At 43.6% G+C, this 22,233-nt stretch overlaps 1 protein-coding gene across 3 annotated transcripts in view; it reads left to right on the top strand.

Moving 5' to 3' along the window:
- LOC121705838 (potassium channel subfamily T member 2) overlaps positions 1 to 22,233 on the top strand; it is a 74,796-nt gene that overhangs the window by 24,702 nt on the left and 27,861 nt on the right. For all 3 annotated transcript variants that reach the window (XM_042087106.1, XM_042087105.1, XM_042087107.1), the window contains exons 10-14: positions 1,088 to 1,268; positions 4,486 to 4,650; positions 7,570 to 7,706; positions 8,251 to 8,314; positions 8,848 to 8,956. In XM_042087106.1, coding sequence (XP_041943040.1) covers positions 1,088 to 1,268; positions 4,486 to 4,650; positions 7,570 to 7,706; positions 8,251 to 8,314; positions 8,848 to 8,956 — 656 coding nt within the window. The remainder of the gene's footprint in view (positions 1 to 1,087; positions 1,269 to 4,485; positions 4,651 to 7,569; positions 7,707 to 8,250; positions 8,315 to 8,847; positions 8,957 to 22,233) is intronic.

The following is a 22,233-nucleotide window of genomic DNA, read 5'->3' as shown; positions in this document are numbered from 1 at the left end:
CTGCCTGGGGTTATGGTTGGGCCAAGGGATGTGCATGTAGTAATATATATTTATTTGATAAGTACATCACAATCTGTGTTATCTAAAATCTGTGGTAATGTAAGGGACATTGGTGTGGTATCATGCTGAGTGTGTTCGGTAAGGTTTCGTTAGAAGGCTAGGTAAGACTAGGTAAGTACATATGAAAGAAAGGGGATGTGAGGGTACTGGCTAACCCGGGTATCTTTGGGAGTGACTGCTGATGTGTGAAAACACTGCACTGAGCAGCTATTGTTTCCAAAGTGACGTGTTGTTTGCGTTTGGAGATCAGCGATTCCTACTGAAGTTACCTGGGGTTACCAGGAAGTTACCAAGACAGTAACCTTGCTTGGCAGTGCACTGCTATGACGTGTGTTACTGTGGTGACACAGAGGCTAGTGAGCTGCAGAGCTTTGTGTGGTAAACCCCATGAAACAAAGCACATTGGAAAGCAGCTGGGAGCAGAAAGGGTGACCTTTCCACCATTGACAGAATGTTGATTCAGCAGACCCTTCAACTCTGAGCAAACAGAGAGGCACATGCACACGCATGCACACACACACACACGCACGCACGCATATGCATACACACACACACGCATGCATACACACACACACACACATGCACACATACACATACACGCACATACACACACGTACGCATATGCATACACACACACACGCACGTTTAAGCATACACACACACACACACACGCATGCATACACACACACACACACACACACACACACACACACACGCACATACACACGCACATACACACACACACACACACACATAGTATATACATATTCAAAATGTAAAATGCCATGTACACACTTCTTTAAAACCTGCATAAATGGGGCATACATGAGAGGTTTCAAACTGAGGCTTACACTTTTCTCTCATTCTCTGTAATTATGTTTTCCTCCTCTCTTTTCACTCTCTCTGTCTCCCTCCCCACTCTCTCTCTCTACTCCTTCTTTCTTTCTCTGCCTCTCTCTCCTTGTACCTCCTCTCTTTCTCCTTTTTTGTTCCCTCTCCTCCCTCTCTCTCTCTCTCTGTCTCTCAGTATCTGTGGTATCCAGCACCTGGAGCGTGCGGGGAACAACCTGACGCTCTTCGACTCGCTCTACTTCTGTGTGGTCACCTTCTCCACCGTTGGCTTTGGCGATGTTACACCACAGATCTGGCCCTCCCAGCTGCTGGTGGTCATCATGATCTGTGTGGCCCTCATCGTCCTGCCCATACAGGTGGGTCACACACCTGATCATACCTGACCACGCCTGTTACACCGCATTATGTAACAGCACTGCAATATATAATAACTTGGCAAAATATTCACTTCATTTTGTAACAATTCCCGCATTTTGTAATAAATAAATAAATAATAATATGCAGCATTTTATAATAAACTGCCTGATCTGAATGGCCCCTCATCGTCCTGCCCATACAGGTGGGTCATACCTGACCACGCAGGCCATGGCGGTCCTCTTACACCGCATTATGTAACAGCAATGTATTATGTTATCATTTTACAAAATGTTCACTTCATTATGGAATAATTCCCACATTTTGTAAAAAGCTGCCTGAACGCAATATGTAATAAATTTCCCCGCATTTTGTAATCAATTATTGCAGGAGACTCATCTCACCTGCGTTAGAGAAGGCACTATGGACTGGACACGCACTAAACTGGACTTGACTGGACTGGGCATATGGCACTAGAGCAGATACTGAAATATGAGTCATTCTGGGTCGGATTTTGCAACATTGGTTGTCCGCTAGTTAGAGTGAGATACTCCACGCATCATCCAGTTGAAATTGCACAGTCAGGTGCTTCACAGTTTTAGAACGGTAGACTATTAAAACAAAGAAAACAGACCTGAGCACACTGATTAAACTTGCAGTCTTTACTTAGTTAGGCTTTATTTACAAGAAGTGCACATCTCTTTGTCTATTCGACTCTGACAAAGACACAGTGGTGTCAGAACTTTAGTGGTTTTTGCTTGCACTAAGTTAAGACTGCAAAATCAGTGTCCTCCGGTCTAACACAGGTGAGATGAGTCCCCACTTCCTTTTTCTTTGTTTTACTGGTCGTAAGCTGTCAGTTGAGCACTGATGATAGCAGCACACTGAAACACTGTCTACTCCTGAGTCTGAAGTCTCAAGATTTGTTTTATTTAGTGTGAGGAACAACAAAGGTTTACCTCTCAGTTACTAAAAACAGGAATGTTGAGGCATCTTAATGTGCCTTAAATAGAAGGAAGGTTCTTTTTTGGAAACATAGGCAGAGCTAAGCAGGAGTTGTTGTAACTCCTATTTGACTTGGCTGCCAGTTCCCCAGTCTTTTTGCACCCCCTCCTCCTCATATGGGTTGTTTCCCAGAATGCATTTGTTGTGCTGCATTCACAAATGCTCTATTGATATGCCATCATTTTTTCCCTTGGTTTATTTATTGTTATTTAGGCTTAATCAGACAACCACAGCCACATGCTTTCCCCTCTAGTAGAAAAGCCAGTCCTGCCTCTGATAAAATAGCACATTCTTCAGGTGAACTACGCAGTACAATTCTATGTTTCTAATTTCCTGGTTTTAGACGGTGCTGCAGATAAGGTGAATTTATTCTGTGTAGTAACCAGCAGCTCGCTCCCACAAAGGCAGATTGTGCAAACCCTGAATGTCTCTTTATGACGGTTCAGACACTTAAAAAGGAGACGGTGTATAGAGCTTTGAAAGTACCCAGCTGTGGTGTTCTTCTTTGTCTCTCGACAAGCACTTAGAAAAGCAATGGAACTACCGTATGCTCTTGGTGTTGAGCACAGTGGCTATGGTGAGATGGGCCGTCTCACAATCTCAGGAGTATTGTGTTTGCATAAGGTACGCTTGCGTTGGATGGATCATCGAGTGGATGCTTCTACATGAGTGTTGACATGATGTGCTTTCCTGTGAAAGCTGTGATGGTTCTGACAGGGAAAAAAAACAGCAGGCTGAGGAGTTTCTTCCACTGGGAACTCCCAACAGATGGTGGACATGGAGCAAATCTGTCACATGCACACACACTGGACACAGAGATACCCCCTCATATGCTCACTGACACACACACTCACACACACACTCACACACACACACACACACACACAAACACACACACACACACACCTCCCTGTAGGGCTTGACGCCAACTTGTGATGGTAGTGAACTGCTCTTATGTGACGCCCCTGTCGAATACACTGGGCGGGTGGACTGTGAGTGTGTGTGTGTCTGTTTGTGTGTGTGTGTCTCAGTGTGTGTTTGTGTGTATCACATTGAATAGTAAATGCCAGGCAAACTGGTGATGTGGTCCTCCCCACCCTTTCTGTCTCTTTTTTCTCTCTCTCCTTGTCTCCCTCTCTATCTCTCGCTTTCATCCATAAATACTCTCTGACATTTAGTCCCCCCCCCCCAAAACACACACACACACACACACACACACACACACACTCACACTACATTTCAGAGCAGTGGGGGGAACCCTGTGTGTTCCGCTACGCCCCGGGGGAACCGCGCACACCAGGGTCCAGGCAAACCCCACTCCACTCTTCTCCTCTCTCTGTTTTCCTCTCCTCCTTCCTTCTCGCCTCTCTTCCACCATCCTCACCTCTTCATCCCTCTATCTTCTCTCCCTTTTTCCTCCCTCCTTTTCCTCCCATCTCTCTTCCTCTCATCTTTTCAGTTGTCTTCTCCCCTCTTTTTCCATCCATTCTCTCCTTTCACCAATCCTTCCTCCTCTCCCTCCTTCCTTCTCTCCTCTCACCATTCCCCTTCTCCCCCTCTTCTCTCCTCCTCTCATACAATCAACTGGTGGCTGTCCCCAGAGGAGACTCTGTAGGCAGTGACTGACACCTCCACTGTGTCCCACCGTATCAGATAATCACAGGAAAACTCCAACGGGACCACACTCCACACACACTCAATTCCCAACGCAGCTTGCCATTCTGGCCTGTCAGTCAAACACGCCACAGCTCAGCACATCGAGCACTGTGAAAATTGTGAGCCTCGATGTCCCCCGTTTCCATCTTGTCATCGTTCGCCATTATTCCCCTGAAGCACACAGTAGGTTCGTAGCTCGGTGAACTCGCACTCACATTCACTTTGTGGATGTCCTCTGCTTCCCGACTGAGAATGTAATTAAGCTCACTGAAGTCATATAACAATTTGCCGTCGCCGCAGCAACCTCATCACCATGCTCAATAGAGGATGTCAGCGGCGATCACAAAATTACACCTTTCTTTAACTCAGCCATTTAATGAATTCTGCTCAGTGATCCTGGCCAGGGTGTCACTTTTTGCAAAGATGGCGGACATTGCTGTGTGCGGTTGGACTTAGTGCCGCTCCATTAAATTCCATTTGGAGGTCCGTCTGTAAGTCTGAGCCGTTTGTGTGTGTGTGTGTGTGTATGTGTATGTGTGTGTGTGTGTGTGTGTGCAGTTTGAGCAGTTGGCCTTCCTGTGGATGGAGCGGCAGAAGTCGGGGGGGAACTACAGCCGCTACCGTGCGCAGACGGAGAAGCATGTGGTGCTCTGTGTCAGCTGCCTGAAGATAGACCTCCTCATGGACTTCCTCAACGAGTTCTTCGCCCACCCCAGACTTCAGGTCTGTTTCCCAGGCCTCGCCTCGCCAGGCCTGACCAGGCCTATGCCAAGTGTGACAAAGTGCAGGGACGTGCACAGGGGGGTTGCTCAGGTTGCCCGGGCAACTGCCCATATGCCCTTCTTGACTCATGTTGCCCTTCCAATAGGGAAAATAAATAAATAAATCGTACAATGGATGCAGAATTTCACGTAGGTCTAGATAAAAAAAAATCGCGAAGCCTCATTCACTTCCATTCGGGCACTGAAAGTGAAAGTCAGTAGGGGAAGGGTAAACTCTGTTTACGTGGCTGCAGCGCTGCACGCGACCGACACCTGAGCTGAGCCTGCATAAGCGGCCCTAGAAGGAGATTGTCGCGGTTGTCGTATGAGACGACTCAACGTTGTCGGAAAAGGTGAGTTTGTGATGTATAACAAACGAACGATCATCGCCATCAAGTTTTATGAAATTAATTAAAATCTTCATAAATCCAGGCTGAGTTTGCCACGTTTAGCCTAAATAATCAGACAGATAAGCCATAAGGACATAGCCCATAGGTTCTCAAAGTGCGGCCCGGGGGCCAATGGCGGCCCGCAATAACATCTGTAAAACTGTACAACTGTACTGTGTGCTTTGAAAAGTATGAATCTCCGTTTAGTGGTGTTTAGTGGCCGTCAGGTTTTCCTGTGGTGCTTTGGTAGCTGGAATTGGCCCTGAATAAGGCCTATGCTGATAAGAAGCAAGGCACACTGAGACTGTTCTAAATAATTTTGTACTTGAAATGGACTGCAACCAGAAAAGTTATATCTCAAAGAAATAGAGGGTAGAGAACCCCAGGGATTGTGTGTGCATTGCAACTTTTCTTAAGATTTTCACAAGTTTTGCCAGGTTTAGCCTCAGTTATGAATTAAAATGTGTTTAATGCAATAAATATAAACTGTAGAGATGCAATCTGGTCATTAAAATGATTACAAATGGGATTTTTTCCAGTTTATTTTTTTTTCTTTTTCTCCCCCCGCCCCTTTGGTGGCCCTCAGTTAATGTTGGGTTTCTGAATTGGCCCTCATCAATCAAAGCTTTGAGAACCCCTGACATAGCCTATAGGCTACTATTTTTTTGGTAGGCATTAGGCTAACTAAGCTACATGTCTGCTGATAGTTAGTTTCTCACATTTCGTTTTAGCAAAAAGAATGAATGATGGAAGTAGGCCTAATGCATCACATTAATTATTTTATTCAAAATGGTTAAATGCCTAAATATCACTAGTATTTTGGGTATTGTTTGAAGCCAAGATGCCCACTGAAAAGAGTCAGATTCAGGAGAGGGAGAGACAATTCAGGGAGGCAGCAATCACTGCAGGGTTGGCTGCGAAAAAGCCAACCAGCAGGTGAGACAGAGACTTTGCACTGTGATAAAGATGACATGACACTGTGTAGACGAGTTGATTAATTAATCAGACTCATATTTTAGCCTAGCCTACTAATGGTAATGTTTCATAATTACATTACATTTAAGATGAGGAGCAGTCATAAGCCTCCAGACTACTGTATGTGAGGAAAATGTGGACCAGAAGGAGGCACAGAGGACAGGAAGGCCTAAGTGATGATCACGAGATGAGATGAGATGAGCTGCATGCTAAATAATTGTAATCTAAAAAAGCATAGGCTATTTTAAAGGTCATTTCAAAGATCTTGCCTGAGCAGAACATAAATACCACTAGTGGGCATGAAAATAATAATGATAAGTTAAGGTGATTGAGTGCTGTGTTATTCTCTGTCCTACATATAGCCCGTGAGTTTTTATTTTGGGGGGGGGTGCCCTTTTTTCAGGTCAGAGCAACTGCCCCTCAAAATTCCTGTGCACGTCCCTGACAAAGTGTGCGCGTGTCTGTGCGTGTGCGTGCGTGTGTGTTTGAGTGTGTATGCCTTTAGGCATGTGTTCCTGTGCTTTTGTGCATGTCCATGGCTCTCTGCATAAAATGTTAAAATAAATATTGATGTGTGTATGCATGCATGTAGTATTCATGAGACATTTGGGTATGGTATATGCACATGTGTGTGTTTGTGTTTCACAGGAAGCAGGAAGTGTGTGTGTTTCAATGTTTCCCCTAAAAAGTTGGAACCAAAGATCCTTGATTACTCCGCTTTAACCCTCTCTGCTGGAACGGTAGTGAGATCACAGAAGCTATGATATGAATCAGTCATGCTTATGAGTGTTAGTGTTTATCTTAACAAGTGTGTGTAATAGTGTGTCTGAAATGACAAAATGATTGTGTAAGCACGCTGTGTCACTATCACTGCTTTTATGAGCTTGTAAAAGCGTGTGTGTGTTTTATGAATGTGTGTATTTCTTTTTCAACCCATGTGGCTTGGGCTTGAGGCTGTGGTGAATACCGAATACAAAAGTGCTCAAGTGTGCACAGCCAGCACATGACATGTCTGTATGAGTGTTATATGTGTTTGTGCTCGTGCCTGTGCAGCCCTGTCGTCTTATCGTACTGGTCTGGAAGAATAGATACAGATCCTACAGGGGGGAGGGGAGCATAAGATTGTCAATATTATAACTATTACTCTCTGGTATTTTTTCTTTTTTAACTAAATTAGGAGACATGTACTGTATATTGTGATGTTTTGACATGTATATTCATGTTCAAATCTTAACTGAGATCAGGGCACTCCGCACTCTGTGTGTGTATGTGTGTGCGTGTTTGTGTGTTTAATGTACATGTGTGTGTGTGTGTGTGTGTGAGAGAGGGAGAGAGAGGAAGAGAGGGATGTGTGTGTGAGAGAGAGGGAGAGGGGAGAGAGAAAGTGTGTGTGTGTAAGAGAGAGGGAGAGAGAGAAAGTGTGTGTGTGTGTGTGTGTGTTTTCATGTGTGTAATGTTCATGTGTGTTTGTATGTATTACTGTAAGTGTTTTGATCTGAATGTCTGGCTGTGGACAGGACTACTACGTGGTGATCCTGTGTCCGGCTGAGATGGACGTGCAGGTGCGGCGGGTGCTACACATTCCCCTGTGGGCCCAGCGGGTCATCTACCTCCAGGGCTCCGCGCTCAAAGACCAGGACTTGATGAGGGCCAAGTGAGTGATTGAGCCTGAACCCAAGCCAAGCCAACCCCCCTCCCCCACCACCCCCTGATCCCAGCCCGCCCGCCTACCCCCTGCCCCTGCCAGTTAAGTGCTCGGGGCCCTTGGCTCTGGAATCCTGGGGAGCCGTACATCACGGTGCCGGTCGAGAGCATCGCTCTCCAGCTAGCGTTTATGAGTCACGCACTTTTCAGAGAGGAGCGGAGAGCAGGCGGCGTGCAGCGCTGCTGTCGTCACGTAGCATTCAGCGGCGCCAGCCGCGTCCTAGTGTGGGTTTGATGGACACATTTGTCACTTTATTGTGCCAATTCCCTTTTGTTCACTGCCAGATTATAATTCTCTCTTTTTCTCTCTCTCTCTCTCGCTCTCTTTCTCTCTCTCTCACACTCACACACACTCACTCTCTCTCTCTCTCTTCTTCTCCCCTCTTTTTCTCTGACAATTTTCTGGCCCCTGCTCATTTCTCACATTGTCCCTGGCTGCCCCCACTTCCTGATTGGTGCCCCCGACCCCCACTCCCTCTTCTGGCTGGTCACAGGATGGACGACGCGGAGGCCTGTTTCATTCTCAGCAACCGATTTGAAGTGGATCGCTTCGCTGCCGTAGGTCTTATCACACACTTTTACCAACAGACTTCATTTGTTTCCCACCTGTGAGCCTCAGTTGTTATTGTTACATGATTCCTTTAGCATATCTTCCGTTTCTTTTTCTTTTCTTTTTTTTTGCAAATTTTTTTTTTTTTTCCTGTGCTGACTCTTTAACCTATTTTCTGCTGTCTTGTGTGTTGTTTTCTTTCATTATGTGTGTTGTTTTCTTTCATTATGCCTGTTGCTTTTTCCTTCTTTGAGAGGCTCAAATTGTTCCATGTTCAGTCCATTGATTTTTACGACAGCATCTGGCAGGCAACTGTAATTTAAGCCCTCTCTGCTGCATGCAGTGGAGGCAGGATGTGTAGAGGCAATTACTGAGATACTATGAATTTGACCTAATTATGTCTGTAATAGTGGGAAGATAATACTCTGTGTGTGTGTGTGTGTGTGTGTGTTTTATGTGTGTGTGTGAGTGTGATACTCTTCCTCTTTCTTCATCATTACTGTTCTCCGCACCCCCACCCCCACCCTCCTCTCTGGCTCAGGACCATCAGACCATTCTCAGGGCCTGGGCGGTGAAGGACTTTGCCCCAAACTGCCCTCTGTACGTGCAGATCCTCAAGCCAGAGAACAAGTTCCATGTGAAGTTTGCAGGTCAGCCACAGGCATGTTCCAATACGAAGCATATACTGTATATACTGTATATACACATAATGTAAGTAGGCATTGAGTGCCCAACTTTGTGACACCTCCAAATGCTAATTGAGAAAGTAATCAATTTTGAATTGAACCCAGAAGGTAGTTTTAGCTACTCTCTAAAATATCCTTTATATTTTAATAATGGTCTTCTCCTTAATGGTAATCCTCACAATACTCTGAAAGTCGCTTATAAAGTCATTTTGCCCATCAGTTGTTCTACCTTGTACACATACTAATGATCCACAATAAACAGTAATGAGGAAAGCAATAAACATTATGAATAAGAATGTAGCATTTAAATTGCCCATAATCCTGAGAAACAACTCACCAACATCACTCAACATTAGCATTGCTACCACTGCACAGGCTCATAGGGGTCTTCTACATCAGGGATTCCCAAACTGTTAGGTAATTAAACATGATGCCTGGAATGCGTCAATAGAATGTTACGTTTTTATGTGTCCGATGATTGGGGGTACGCGAGCCGAGTCAGAATGTAGGTGGTGGTATGTGGGGGGGAAAGTTTGGGAACTGCTGTTCTACATGCATGGCAGATTTCATGGGGGTTGGGGCGGGGGGTGACTCATACTCATACTTTTCAGTAAAGGTTACTTAAGTCAAGTCAACTTTATTTATATAGCGCATTTCATACACAGAGGTCATTCAATGTGCTTTACATATACACAAGCAAACCAGAATAGCTAATAAAAGCATTGAAGGGCAATTGTCAAAAATTAAAGAATAAAAAAAGACAATATAAAACACACAAGGTGTACATAAAAGGGCAATAGTTTAAAAGTGTTTAAGAAATAATAATTAAAACACATACAAATGGCAATAGTTTAAAAGTGTTTAAGAAGTCATAGTTAAAACACATAAAAAACAACATAGAATGACTAGTCAAGCAGGATTTGCTTCGTTGTGTGTGTGTGTGTGTGTGTGTGTGTGTGTGTGTGTGTGTGTGTGTGTGTGTGTGTGTGTGTGTGTGTGTGTGTTTGTGTGAGTGTGTGTGTACCCACCACTGTGCCCACACAACCAGTAGCCCGTCCCTCCCTCTATTTCCCTCTCTTTCACAGTTCCTCTGTGCTCTCCCTCTCCTCCCACGCAGTCGTGATGGACAGATTAAGTGCGCCAGTGCTACTGTGATCTGATGAATGCCAACACTCTTGGCTTTTGGAAAACAAAGACCCTCACTTTTACACAACAGCTCCTCCAAAAAAACAACACCCAGTCAAGTAGCACTGATGATGAGGAGAAGGAGGGTAGCTAACACTCTCATTCTCTCTCTGTCCATCCCTCTCTCCCTCCCTCTCTATCTCTCCCTCTCTCTGTCTGTCTGTCATACACATAGTTTATGTCTGTGTCTGTCTCTCTGTATGTGGTGATATTTATTGGCATGACAAATGGCATTGCCAAAGCATTTCTAATTAACAGGTAGTTAGACAAAAACATTGTGTGCGTGCGCGTGTGTGTGTGTGTGTGTGTGTGTGTCTCTCTCTCACTCTGTCTTCTTGTCAAACTCCGTTCATACACCGCCTGCCTGCGCCCAGCTGTGCTAGTCCCTGATTACCATTTCATTTTGTTCTTGTAGTCAAAGAAATCCACTCAAAACTCCTCCATGCCTCCCACATGCAGTCAGCTCTCACTAGCGCATCGACTCTCCCCTCCATCGCCGCCATAGCAGCGCGTGAGTGCAGCCACAGGTTCCTAATTGGTCTAGTGTGAAGTCTCGTAGGACAGACAGAACAGAGCCCCCCCCGACCCCCACACACGCACACATACAGATACAGATACACACACACACACACACAGATACAGATACACACACACATAGGCATACATTTACGGACACACTCACAGATACACACACACACACACACACACACAGGCATACATTTACGGAGACACTCACACATGTATACACACATAGACACAGACACACACGCATAGCCATACACATACAGACACACACACACACAGACATACTCACAATCCCGCCTGCCTGTGTCAATACAGATGTGCCGTCTGTAACAACCACCAATTTAATAAAAATCTGCACGTTTTAAACATAATAATCCTGCCAACGTAATAATTTCCCACCAACGTAATAACTTTTGCCTACTGCCAACATAATAAACCAATTTCCCACCAACGTAATAATTATTAATAATTGTTGGGCATTATTATTATTATCGCTGGAGTCCTTTGCCTTAGCCTCGTCCATTAATTCCGTGTATTGGGATGCCTCAGCAGCCGTTATACCTTACAACACCCAAAACTTGATTAATTATCGAAGTTTTGACATTAATGTAAGTTAGAAGGGTAAACTGTAAAATGTAATTTGTTGACTTTACTTTAAAAAAATTAGGAAACTGATTGCCTCAAAATTTCCAAGTAAAGTAGATCATTAATTTTAAGTTGTTAAAGCTGAAAATAACTGTGTTTAGACAACTTGTGTCATGGCAGAAAACTTGAGTACAGGTAACTCAAAATCATTCATAGTTTGACTATAAAATGTCAGTTCAGACAATTTCCATATCTGAGTTATGTTCAAAGCAGCACTCATTAAAACAACTTATACTACACTGTAAAAAATTAATCCTTACTGAAATTTAATCTTAAAATAGAACACATAGCTAAGTGGCAGTGACACTAAAGCCAGTGACACTATTATTTGTTGGTGCCACAAACCATCAAGTAGATGACCATCCGCAACACCTTAATCCTGTGCATAGGGCTAAAATTATTGATTATGCTGGAGGCAGGAACAGATTTAGTAGTGCACTGTTGACATTGTGAATATAAACTTACTTTTTGCAACTATTAGTCCAGTTGCGACAGCTTTTAAATGCGTAGTAAACCTGTGAAGTCTAAGAATCTTCACCTGTCATGGCCTACTGGTTAGGGCATTGGGCTTGTAACCGAAGGGTTGACAGTTCGATCCCCGACCAGTATGAACGGCTGAAGTGCCCTTGAGCAAGACACCTAACCCCTCACTGCTCCCTGAGCGCCGCTGTAGCAAGGCAGCTCACTGCTCCAGGTTAGTGTGTGCTTCACCTCACTGTGTGTTCACTGTGTGCTCTGTGTGTTCACTAATTCACGGATGGGATAACTGCAGAGACCAAATTCCTTGTATACGCAAGTATACTTGGCCTAGAAACCTGATCTACTAATAAGGTGAACTAAATCAACTCCATCCCAGGAGAAAGTACACAGACACATAATGTAAGTAGGCATTGAGTGCCCAACTTTGTGACACCTCCAAATGCTAATTGAGAAAGTAATCAATTTTGAATTGAACCCAGAAGGTAGTTTTAGCTACTCTCTAAAATATCCTTTATATTTTAATAATGGTCTTCTCCTTAATGGTAATCCTCACGATACTCTGAAAGTCGCTTATAAAGTCATTTTGCCCATCAGTTGTTCTACCTTGTACACATACTAATGATCCACAATAAACAGTAATGAGGAAAGCAATAAACATTATGAATAAGAATGTAGCATTTAAATTGCCCATAATCCTGAGAAACAACTCACCAACATCACTCAACATTAGCATTGCTACCACTGCACAGGCTCATAGGGGTCTTCTACATCAGGGATTCCCAAACTGTCAGGTAATTAAACATGATGCCTGGAATGCGTCAATAGAATGTTACGTTTTTATGTGTCCGATGATTGGGGGTACGCGAGCCGAGTCAGAATGTAGGTGGTGGTATGTGGGGGGGAAAGTTTGGGAACTGCTGTTCTACATGCATGGCAGATTTGATGGGGGTTGGGGCGGGGGGTGACTCATACTCATACTTTTCAGTAAAGGTTACTTAAGTCAAGTCAACTTTATTTATATAGCGCATTTCATACACAGAGGTCATTCAATGTGCTTTACATATACACAAGCAAACCAGAATAGCTAATAAAAGCATTGAAGGGCAATTGTCAAAAATTAAAGAATAAAAAAAGACAATATAAAACACACAAGGTGTACATAAAAGGGCAATAGTTTAAAAGTGTTTAAGAAATAATAATTAAAACACATACAAATGGCAATAGTTTAAAAGTGTTTAAGAAGTCATAGTTAAAACACATAAAAAACAACATAGAATGACTAGTCAAGCACCCAGTGAACAGCAGCACTCTATGGAGATTATTACGTTGGCAGGATTATTACGTTGAAAACGTTGGTAGCAAACGATTACGTTGGCAGGATTATTACGTTGAAAACGTGCAGATGTTTTATTATGTTGGTGGTTTATTACGTTAGTGGTGGTTTGTTATGTTGGTGGGTGCTATAGCCATCTATTTTTAGATGTCTCGTGTCTGTCAGGCAGCCCTACTGTTCAGGGGAGAAACATGAAAGCAGAGGGTTTTTTCTCCCACAGCTTGGGCAGATGTGATATTATTAGACAGCCTAGTGGCTGCTGTAATGAGTCCACTATCGGCTGATGCCACGTGCCCGCCCGTCCTCACCCCCATTGACAGCCTTTACAGAACATTTTTAGAAATTCCCTTTGGTCCACATATCCTCAGAGCTTTGCTGAGCGCAGATCTTCAACACAGCACAAAATCAATATCAATGACAATTGGCTTTTTCCTTTGGCTACAAGGACCCGCTGTCTTGAAGTTGCTGAAGCTATGTGTCTCATATTAGTTAGGCTACTTTAATGATTGTCCCGAGGGAAAATTCAGTTTCACAGTCTCTCTACATACAACTTTGCACACTGGGCTCTAATTTGATTGATGAGAAAAGTGCAAAGTCTTAAGTCGAACTAAAGCTAATTTAATAACTAGACAAAATCGAATTGCTAATTTAACACCAAGGGGCAAGGCATTGAAGCGCAAACATTGATTTGTCAGCTCAATGCTCCAATATGTCACATGATAGCTGTATTTTGTGCACAAGAATTTTGCTTGCTGACAGACTTTGCACTTTGCTTGTCAAACAAATTTGGGCCCATTAAGAACACATTTGTACCACAGTACAAATAACACCATATTACGGATAACAGATAGCTTTACACCTCACATTATCTATAACGCCCCAGAGATGAAACATCACACCCTAAAGGCTATGTTATATGCTATTCAGTAAATGCATATTCCGGTTTTACTCAAAACGGCATTTGACGTCGTTTTGATCCCAAGCGGAAATTTACACTCCTTATCATCCAAAAATAGACGCTGGATTGTTGTCAGACCTTTAACAGGGCATTTGTAATGGCCACATCTGCTGGGCTGGCGATGGGGTGTCTTATTAAGTGAAGCTATGGCTGTGGGTACCAGGCTTTTGCTAAATCAGGCCCGGTTGCATGTTAAGGACGAGTATCTGTTTCCTGATGGCAGCTGCGTGGGTGGGTGACATCCTGTGCTATTGTGGTTGCAATGCTGGCCTCACTATTGAACTCTAAGAGATTGGGTGTAAGGAGATCTATTACTTTACCAGAAGTGTAGGTTATGCAGTGTAGGTTATGTAGGTTAGTATTGTCCAGTTTGTAACAGAGAGCATGTGGACAATGTCAATTCCAATCCTAAATTTGGGTATATTATTGGGGTGTAGGACAAGAAGAAATGTCATAATACAATACTTTTTATTATAGACATTATAAGGATTTAATGCATTTCAGGGAGTAAGGAGTGATATGCTTTCTTGTCAAATTCAGGGAATTGCTCTTTGCAATCCTTTGTCCCATCTACAAATGAGCCATGCACTATTCTAACCAATCAACATGTTGATGCAGGAGCACAGGCTGGAAATATCAACAACCTTTCAAAAACCTTATTGTTTGCAAAACAACTTGTGTGTTTGTTTATAACTCTCTCAATGTTAGCTGATGTATGTTTAGATAGCCAAACCTTATTCCTGTCATCCTGAAATCAAAAGCCTACCGCTCTGTTTGTAATGTTTTATTACGAGCAAACTAGCTGATTTTTTTACGCCTCTGTCAGTGTTAGCTAAATTCATAGGTTACCAAAAACAAAAGCCCACTGCTTTTATGATAGTACTAAAGTTGCAGTCTAGGCTGAGTTAGATAGGAATTTCCAATCCAGAATGCTTGCTTGCCCCTGTAGCTGCAGCTCACTGTCTTTGTCTAACTAATCTGGCAATTTGGATGTGTAAATTCTACTACCTTGTGTGGTGGTGCAAATAGGCCAAATAGGCCAAAACGACCAACCCAAACTTAAACAGAATTTGTGAGCTGTGAATTAAATTCTAAATTGTGAATATACTAGCTGCACCACTGTTTTGATAGAAGCCAGTATTTCAATTTAACATGTGACATGTCACTGATAAACCACGTTATGATTTGTTACAATAAATGTTGTTATATACAATACCTTTAGGTGATGGCAACAACTCAGTTTTACCTATGGAATTTCAAACCTAAAGTCAGCAACAGTTTTGCCTTATGTTATACTCTGCGGACTTACAGTGGCAGAAGTGGTGAAATAAAAGATATATTGGCATTGACTATTTTGTATGGAGTGTTAAGAATTCTGACCCATAAACAGGCGCATTGCCATTTTCTGCAGGGAAATGCTGGGAAAATTGTCGGATGGTATTGCCTGGTTTATTTTCCTTTTTTTCTCTTTATGACTGACAGCAGCAGTGCTAGAACTGAGAGAAAATGCTTCATAGCAAAGGGTCATTTTGTCAGGTTTGATATTCAGGTCAGGCAATAAGCATCCCTCTGAGATGTTAACAAATAAACATTATTTGTGAACAAATAAACATTAAATGCAAAACTGTTAAAAACAATGAGAGGAAAGAGAGAATATTATGAGATGAATATTCCTAGAACGTTCTTTATAAAAATCACCTTATGTCTTCCTATAGCGTCCAAAATGTTGTCTGTTTTACGTAGATGAAGTTGGTCCCCTCTAATGCTCTGTGTGGTAAATGCTCTTGTCAGCCTAGTCAGCCATGACTGGTGACGGAGCTGGTGTTTTCCCAAATTTAGAATGCCAACCCACGTCTCTGGCTGCTCTGCTTTCTCTTACAGAGCGCTCGCTCATCTTCTCTTCTCTTCCCTTCTCTCGCTTTCCTTCTCTCATTTCTTCTCCTCTTCCCTCCTTTCTTCTCTTACCACCTTAATTCTCCTCTTATCCTTCCCGTCTCCCACCCCTACACCTGTTTCTTCTCCCTCTCTCTCTCTCTCTCTCTCTCTCTCACTCACTCTTTCCCTCTCTCGCTCTTTCTCCCTCGCACTCACACTCACTCCCCCCTCTCCGTCTCTCTCTCCCTCTCTCTCTCTCTCTCTCTCTCCATCCCCGCCGTGAGGAACAGAGAGATGGCTCTGGCTGTGCAGCTCGCCGAGTCAGCGCACTTCCTGCGCCTCTGAAATAGCCGCCGCAGTGACACACAGCCGAGGAGACACCGCCGTCTCTGCCGCCTCTTTGTGCTCCCCCTGAGCTCCCTCTCTCCGTCTCTGTCTCTCTTTACCTCTCTATCTCTCTCTGTCTCTCTTTACCTCTCTGTCTCTCTCTCTCTCGGTCTCTCTTTACCTCTCTATCTCTCTCTGTCTCTCTTTACCTCTCTCTCTATCTCTCTCTGTCTCTTTCTCTTTCTCTCCGTGTCGTATCGCCTCGCCCTCCCGCCGCACAACATGAAGCATGACCGCCTGTCACGCGACCCGACGACAAAACGACAACTAAATGAGCTCGGCGAGGCCACAAAAAAGCCACGCGCTGATACCGAGTGCAGCGTGCAGAGGCTTCACGCCGCGCGCTCCCTCTACGCCCAGCAACGACGGATGCCACTGTGGCGCGTGATTGGCGCATTGCCAGGCGGAGGGCTAAAAAAAGAGAACGCCTAATTGCACGTGGCTCGTCAGTGGCAGCGTGGTGGCTCCGGCGACGGCCTCCAGCGCGGCAGACATGTTGTGACACAGCGCGGAATATGGGCACTAAGTGCTGGAGTGGGTGGCATTAATGAGGCCCGCGCTGCAAACCCGAGCCGAGCTCGACAAATAGCTTAATCGCCGCCTAATGCTCAATCATCGCATAATGCAAAAATGCAGTGCAAGAGAGAAATGGGAAAGAGGGAGAGAGAGGGAGAGGGAGAGAGAGAGTGATGGAGAGAGAGGAAGGGAGGGAGGGAGGGACAGAGAAAGGGAGGGAGAGAAAAAATACAGTAAGGCATTGACAAAGATAGAATGCGATATAGAAAGTAAAAAAAAAAAAGAGAACAGAGAAGAGGCAACAGACAGACTTGATGGAGGATGAGAGATGGAGAAGAGGGGGTAGAGAGAGAAAGAGAGAAAAATAGGCAGATAGAGAGATAGAGAGAGAGGTAGAGAGAGAGAGAGGAAGTAGGCTAGTGACAGATGGTCAGAAAGGGCTTTAGTTTTTGAGATACCCCTACCGGAGGTAGAACTAAACCCAACAATGTTTTTCCTCATCTCTAAGGTCTCCCATATATGAAATGGATTCTTGGCTAAAAATATTTTACTGCTAAGATTGTTAAATTAACAGATATTGTTAGACACCCCAAAACCAAAAAAGGACTAAAATATAGCCTGTCCGTATGGGAGTTAAGGCATATAAACTAGTGCAGATCAATCACACAAGCTCTGAGAACTTTGAAACTTGGCATGTTTATAGTCAGGAAGTTGCTTTACCTACTAGAAAAGACTGGACGTGAATATCTTGATGTATGGAATGAATAGAGGCATGTAAACATACACTTAAAATAAGCGGACATGCAAAAAATGAATATCTATGCAGAATGTTTTCATTTACTTTGTAGCTGCTTTACCAGGGATTATCATAGCAACACATGATGGCTTGTGGGAAAGGTGGGGTTGTACTGAATCCAATAATACCAAATATGTAAATATAGTATGACGAATCAGGGTGTTCTGTCACTCAATGTATGAGGTGTCCAAAATGAAATTAAACAGAACACTGGCAAAATACAGTCTCCAAGTCCAAATCACATTATCAGTGGTGAGAAGAATGTTGACATTCATTGTTACTGCAAGGTAAGTTACATAAGGTAAGTGCTGCTCTATATTTACATTTAATAATGATACATTTCATATGTCCCAGTATTAAACAATTCATATGAAACAAAGATCCAATTGAATCAGGTTAACATTGGAATGGAACACCTTTATTAAAATTTATATTCACTTGAATTTTGTTTTGGTCAAGTCATTACTGAATAATGGAAAATAATATTGTTAGCTTTTGTCTGTCCAGACCAGCAGTGGACAGTAGAGCCTACACTGCTTATTTCACCCCTAAGTAGCTGAACAGTTAGTTGTAGAAACTACTTTCCCTAGCTAAGAAAGTACTTAGCCCTCTGACCAATTTTGCATGTGTAATTCAACTTGATTTGCATTTCAATGAAATATCTGAAATGTATATCATTTTTCCTTTTCACTAGTCTTTTGAATTATGGAGAATGTCTTACAGGCATTCACAGCCCACAGTAGGAGGCCTCCAACGCATACTTACCCTTGCTCAGCAGAGAGAGAGATGGTGATGTCCATAAAACTCTGGCTCCATATACAGATGATATTTCCTCCAAAATCAAAGTTGCATATCATGCATCATGTAGAGTGAACTACTGCAGTAAGACAAAAATCAGTGAGCAGCAGCAAGTTGCAAATGTTGAGAGTGAAGAAGGCTAAGTAGGGTTGAAACAACATAATTTCAAATACTGAGAGATTGTTTCATTTGTGGGAAGGCCAGCTCTAGATCAGAACCTCTGACAGCCATTTCGACTCGTACAGGGGCAATGTAAATTATAGGCCAAGTATACTTGCGTATACAAGGAATTTGGTCTCTGCATTTATCTTATTCGTGAATTAGTGAACACACAGCACACAGTGAACACAATGAGGTGAAGCACACACTAACCTGGAGCAGTGAGCTGCCTTATTACAGCGGTGCTCGGGGAGCAGTGAGGGTTTAGGTGCCTTGCTCAAGGCCACCGTGCATGTGGGCATGGGAGAGCAGTGAGGGGTTAGGTGTCTTGCTCAAGGCCACCGTGGATGTGGGCATGGGAGAGCAGTGCTCAACCACTTCCCCCGCCTTTTTTCCCTGCTGGGTCGGGGATCGAACCAGTAACTCTTCGGTTAGCCCGAACCCCTAACCAGTAGGCCACGGCTGTCCCCAGTACCAGAGACAAGGTCCTTCGGGCAGCTTCTGAAAGGCTTGATGAAGTTGTACATTCAAATTCTTTAATGCCCAGATCTCTTTGCATATGATGTCAAATACCATAAAATGTGCCTTGCACACTACATCTTTAAACGAAATATAACAGCAGCCATAGAAAATAATAAAAAAAGCAGACCAATGTCTATAACAAAGCCTTTATTAAGCTCACTGAAGACATTGATAAAACAGTATTGTCCAAAGATATGAAAATGAGGACTCAATTCTTTGACTGATAGCTATGACAACATACTAAAGACCATTGCTGAGCAAGAAGGTGTGTCTATAGTTCAACACAAGAGATATAGATCCTGGAAACTAAAGGAAAAGCTGAGACAGCATTACAAAGACTTGCATTTGTTCCACGTCCAAGACAGTCAAATCTGATCTGCTCAGATAGTATGACCATACTGTGCACTGAGGGAAGCTGCTAAACTCACAGAAATAACAGTAGACTGAGACTACACTTCCACAGACAAGTCAGAGTCTTTCTGAAATCCAAATATTGCACAGGGCTGCAGACATATTGAGGAAAAGCATGGATCAGGTAGAGTATGACAGTGAGTAATGTCAGCAGTGACTGTCTATTATGTTTCCAATGCAGCAAGTATGCACCCAACATCCTGTATGACTGATTAACATGCCCACAGAAATTACCAAACATGTGATGATGACCCAGCTTCAAAAGAGAATCTGTGTGTTATCACAATTTGTCATGATCTCATCTACGTAGAGCTATTAAAGATGCTAAGCGGCGCTATAGAGACAAAGTTGAAGCTGATTTCTTGGAGGGTGATCCAGCACAAGTGTGGAAAGGACTCCGAACCATCACTGGCTTTGAAAGAAAGTCCCCTCCTATGATGAATGTGAGTAAAGCCCTCCCTGATGAACTTAATGCTTTTTATGCTCGCTTTGACATGAAAAATACAGACTATCTTGCACTAGCTGCAGCATGTGAAGCAAATGAGGATGCACCTTTATGTGTCTCTGAGGTCGATGTGAGCAATGCCTTTAGGAGGGTTAATTGTAGAAAAGCTGCTGGACCGGATGGAATTTCTAACAGGGTTTTGAAATCCTGCGCTGCTCAGTTAGCTCCTGTGTTCACTTATATCTTTAACACATCATTGGCTCAAGAGACAGTTCCTACTTGCCTCAAGCAGTCTGTTATTGTTCCAGTACCGAAAAACAAAAGTCCATCATGTCTGAATGACTACCGCCCAGTAGCCCTGACGTCTACAGTGATGAAGTGTTTTGAGAAGCTTGTGAAAAACATTATCTGCTCATCCCTCCCTGCCTCCTTCGACCCCCTCCAATTTGCTTACAGCGCAAACAGGTCTACAGAGGAATCTCAAACCTCATGCACACCACCTTAACTCACCTGGAGAAGGGGAATGGGAATTATGTGAGGATGCTGTTCATTGACTTTAGTTCAGCATTCAACACGATAGTACCTCTCACCTTGGTCACAAAGATGAAGGCCTTAGGACTGAACACCACCGTGTGTCACTGGATATTTGACTTCCTCACCAACCGTTCACAAGTGGTTAGAGTGGGGGGTCTGACATCTGACTCATTAACCATCAGCACTGGTGCTCCCCAAGGCTGTGTTGTGTGTCCACTGCTGTACAACATCTACACACATGACTGCAAAGCCAACAGTAGTCATACCTCCATCATCAAGTTTGCAGATGACACAGTGATCTTGGGCCTGATTAGTAACAACAATGAACAGCTCTACTTGGATCAGGTTGATGAGGTGGCACAGTGGTGTCAATCTAACAGCTTGACATTGAATATCAATAAAACCAAGGAAATGGTAGTGGATTACAGAAGGAAGCAGCAGAACTACAGTTACACCCCACTATTGATCAGCGGGCAACCTGTAGAGAGAGTTTTAAATACCTTGGTGTCCACATTACTGAAGACTTAATATGGACTGTTAACACTCAATATGTTCTGAAGAAGTCCAGACAACGACTCTACTTCCTTCGTCAGCGAAGGAAATTCAAAGTTTCTACATCCATCATGAAGGCCTTCTACACTTCAGCAGTTGAGAGTGTTCTAACTGGTAGCATCATCACCTGGTAACTCCACAGATAGAGATTGTAGTACTCTGCAGAGAGTAGTGCGCTCAGCTGAACCTACTATAAAAACTCAACTCCCTGCTCTACAAGATATCTATTCCAGAAGAGTACTCCTAAGAGCCCAAAAGATTTTGAAGGACTCTTCTCATCCTAACAATGGATTATTCCTACCGCTGAAATCAAGAAGACGCCTATGTAGTCACAAAGCCAGAACTGAGAGAAGTTTTTATCCCCAGGCCATCCGAACTCTGAACTCACACTATACTGACTTTGCACACATTCACTCCTCAGCACTCTCAAACATTTCCCAACTCTGAATTCACACTATACTGACTTTGCACTCATTCACTCCTCAGCACTCCCCCAAACCTCCCCCACACACACACACACCTACATGACTTTTAGCACTTTTACATCCCTCTCCCTATGCTACAGACCTTTTATTTATTTTCTTATTTCATCACACGTCAAAACACACACACACACACACACATCTGACTTTCTCCAACTTTTGCACATCTCCATTGAACTTTTTATTTATTATTTTTTATTTCTCCTCAATCTATCTACCCATGTCCTTGATTGCCTAGCCTTTCTGCCCTCCCACACCCCCCATCCCCAACACACACACTTACATCATCACCGTCATCACCTCACATACATACAGCACACTGCTAGCTACAGTAAGCCTCCTCTACATACTTGCTGCACACTGCCCCCCCTCCCTACATACACAGCACATTGTCTTCAGGATCTTCTCCAACACACATCCTCTACATACTTACAGCACACTGCCCCCACCTACCCACACACACACACACACACACACACAGTCAATGCTCCACTCCCCTCCCGCCCACACACACATCTTCACTCACATACATCATACTGTACATACAGTACTCTGCTTGCAATAGTAAGTCCCTTCACCATACTTGCAGTACACCCCCCCCCCCTTCCCCTTCCCCCTACATACACAGCACATTATTT

This window comes from Alosa sapidissima, chromosome 3 (assembly GCF_018492685.1).
Source record: "Alosa sapidissima isolate fAloSap1 chromosome 3, fAloSap1.pri, whole genome shotgun sequence".
Lineage (NCBI taxonomy): Eukaryota > Metazoa > Chordata > Actinopteri > Clupeiformes > Clupeidae > Alosa > Alosa sapidissima.
This window is presented reverse-complemented; position numbering and strand designations above follow the sequence as displayed.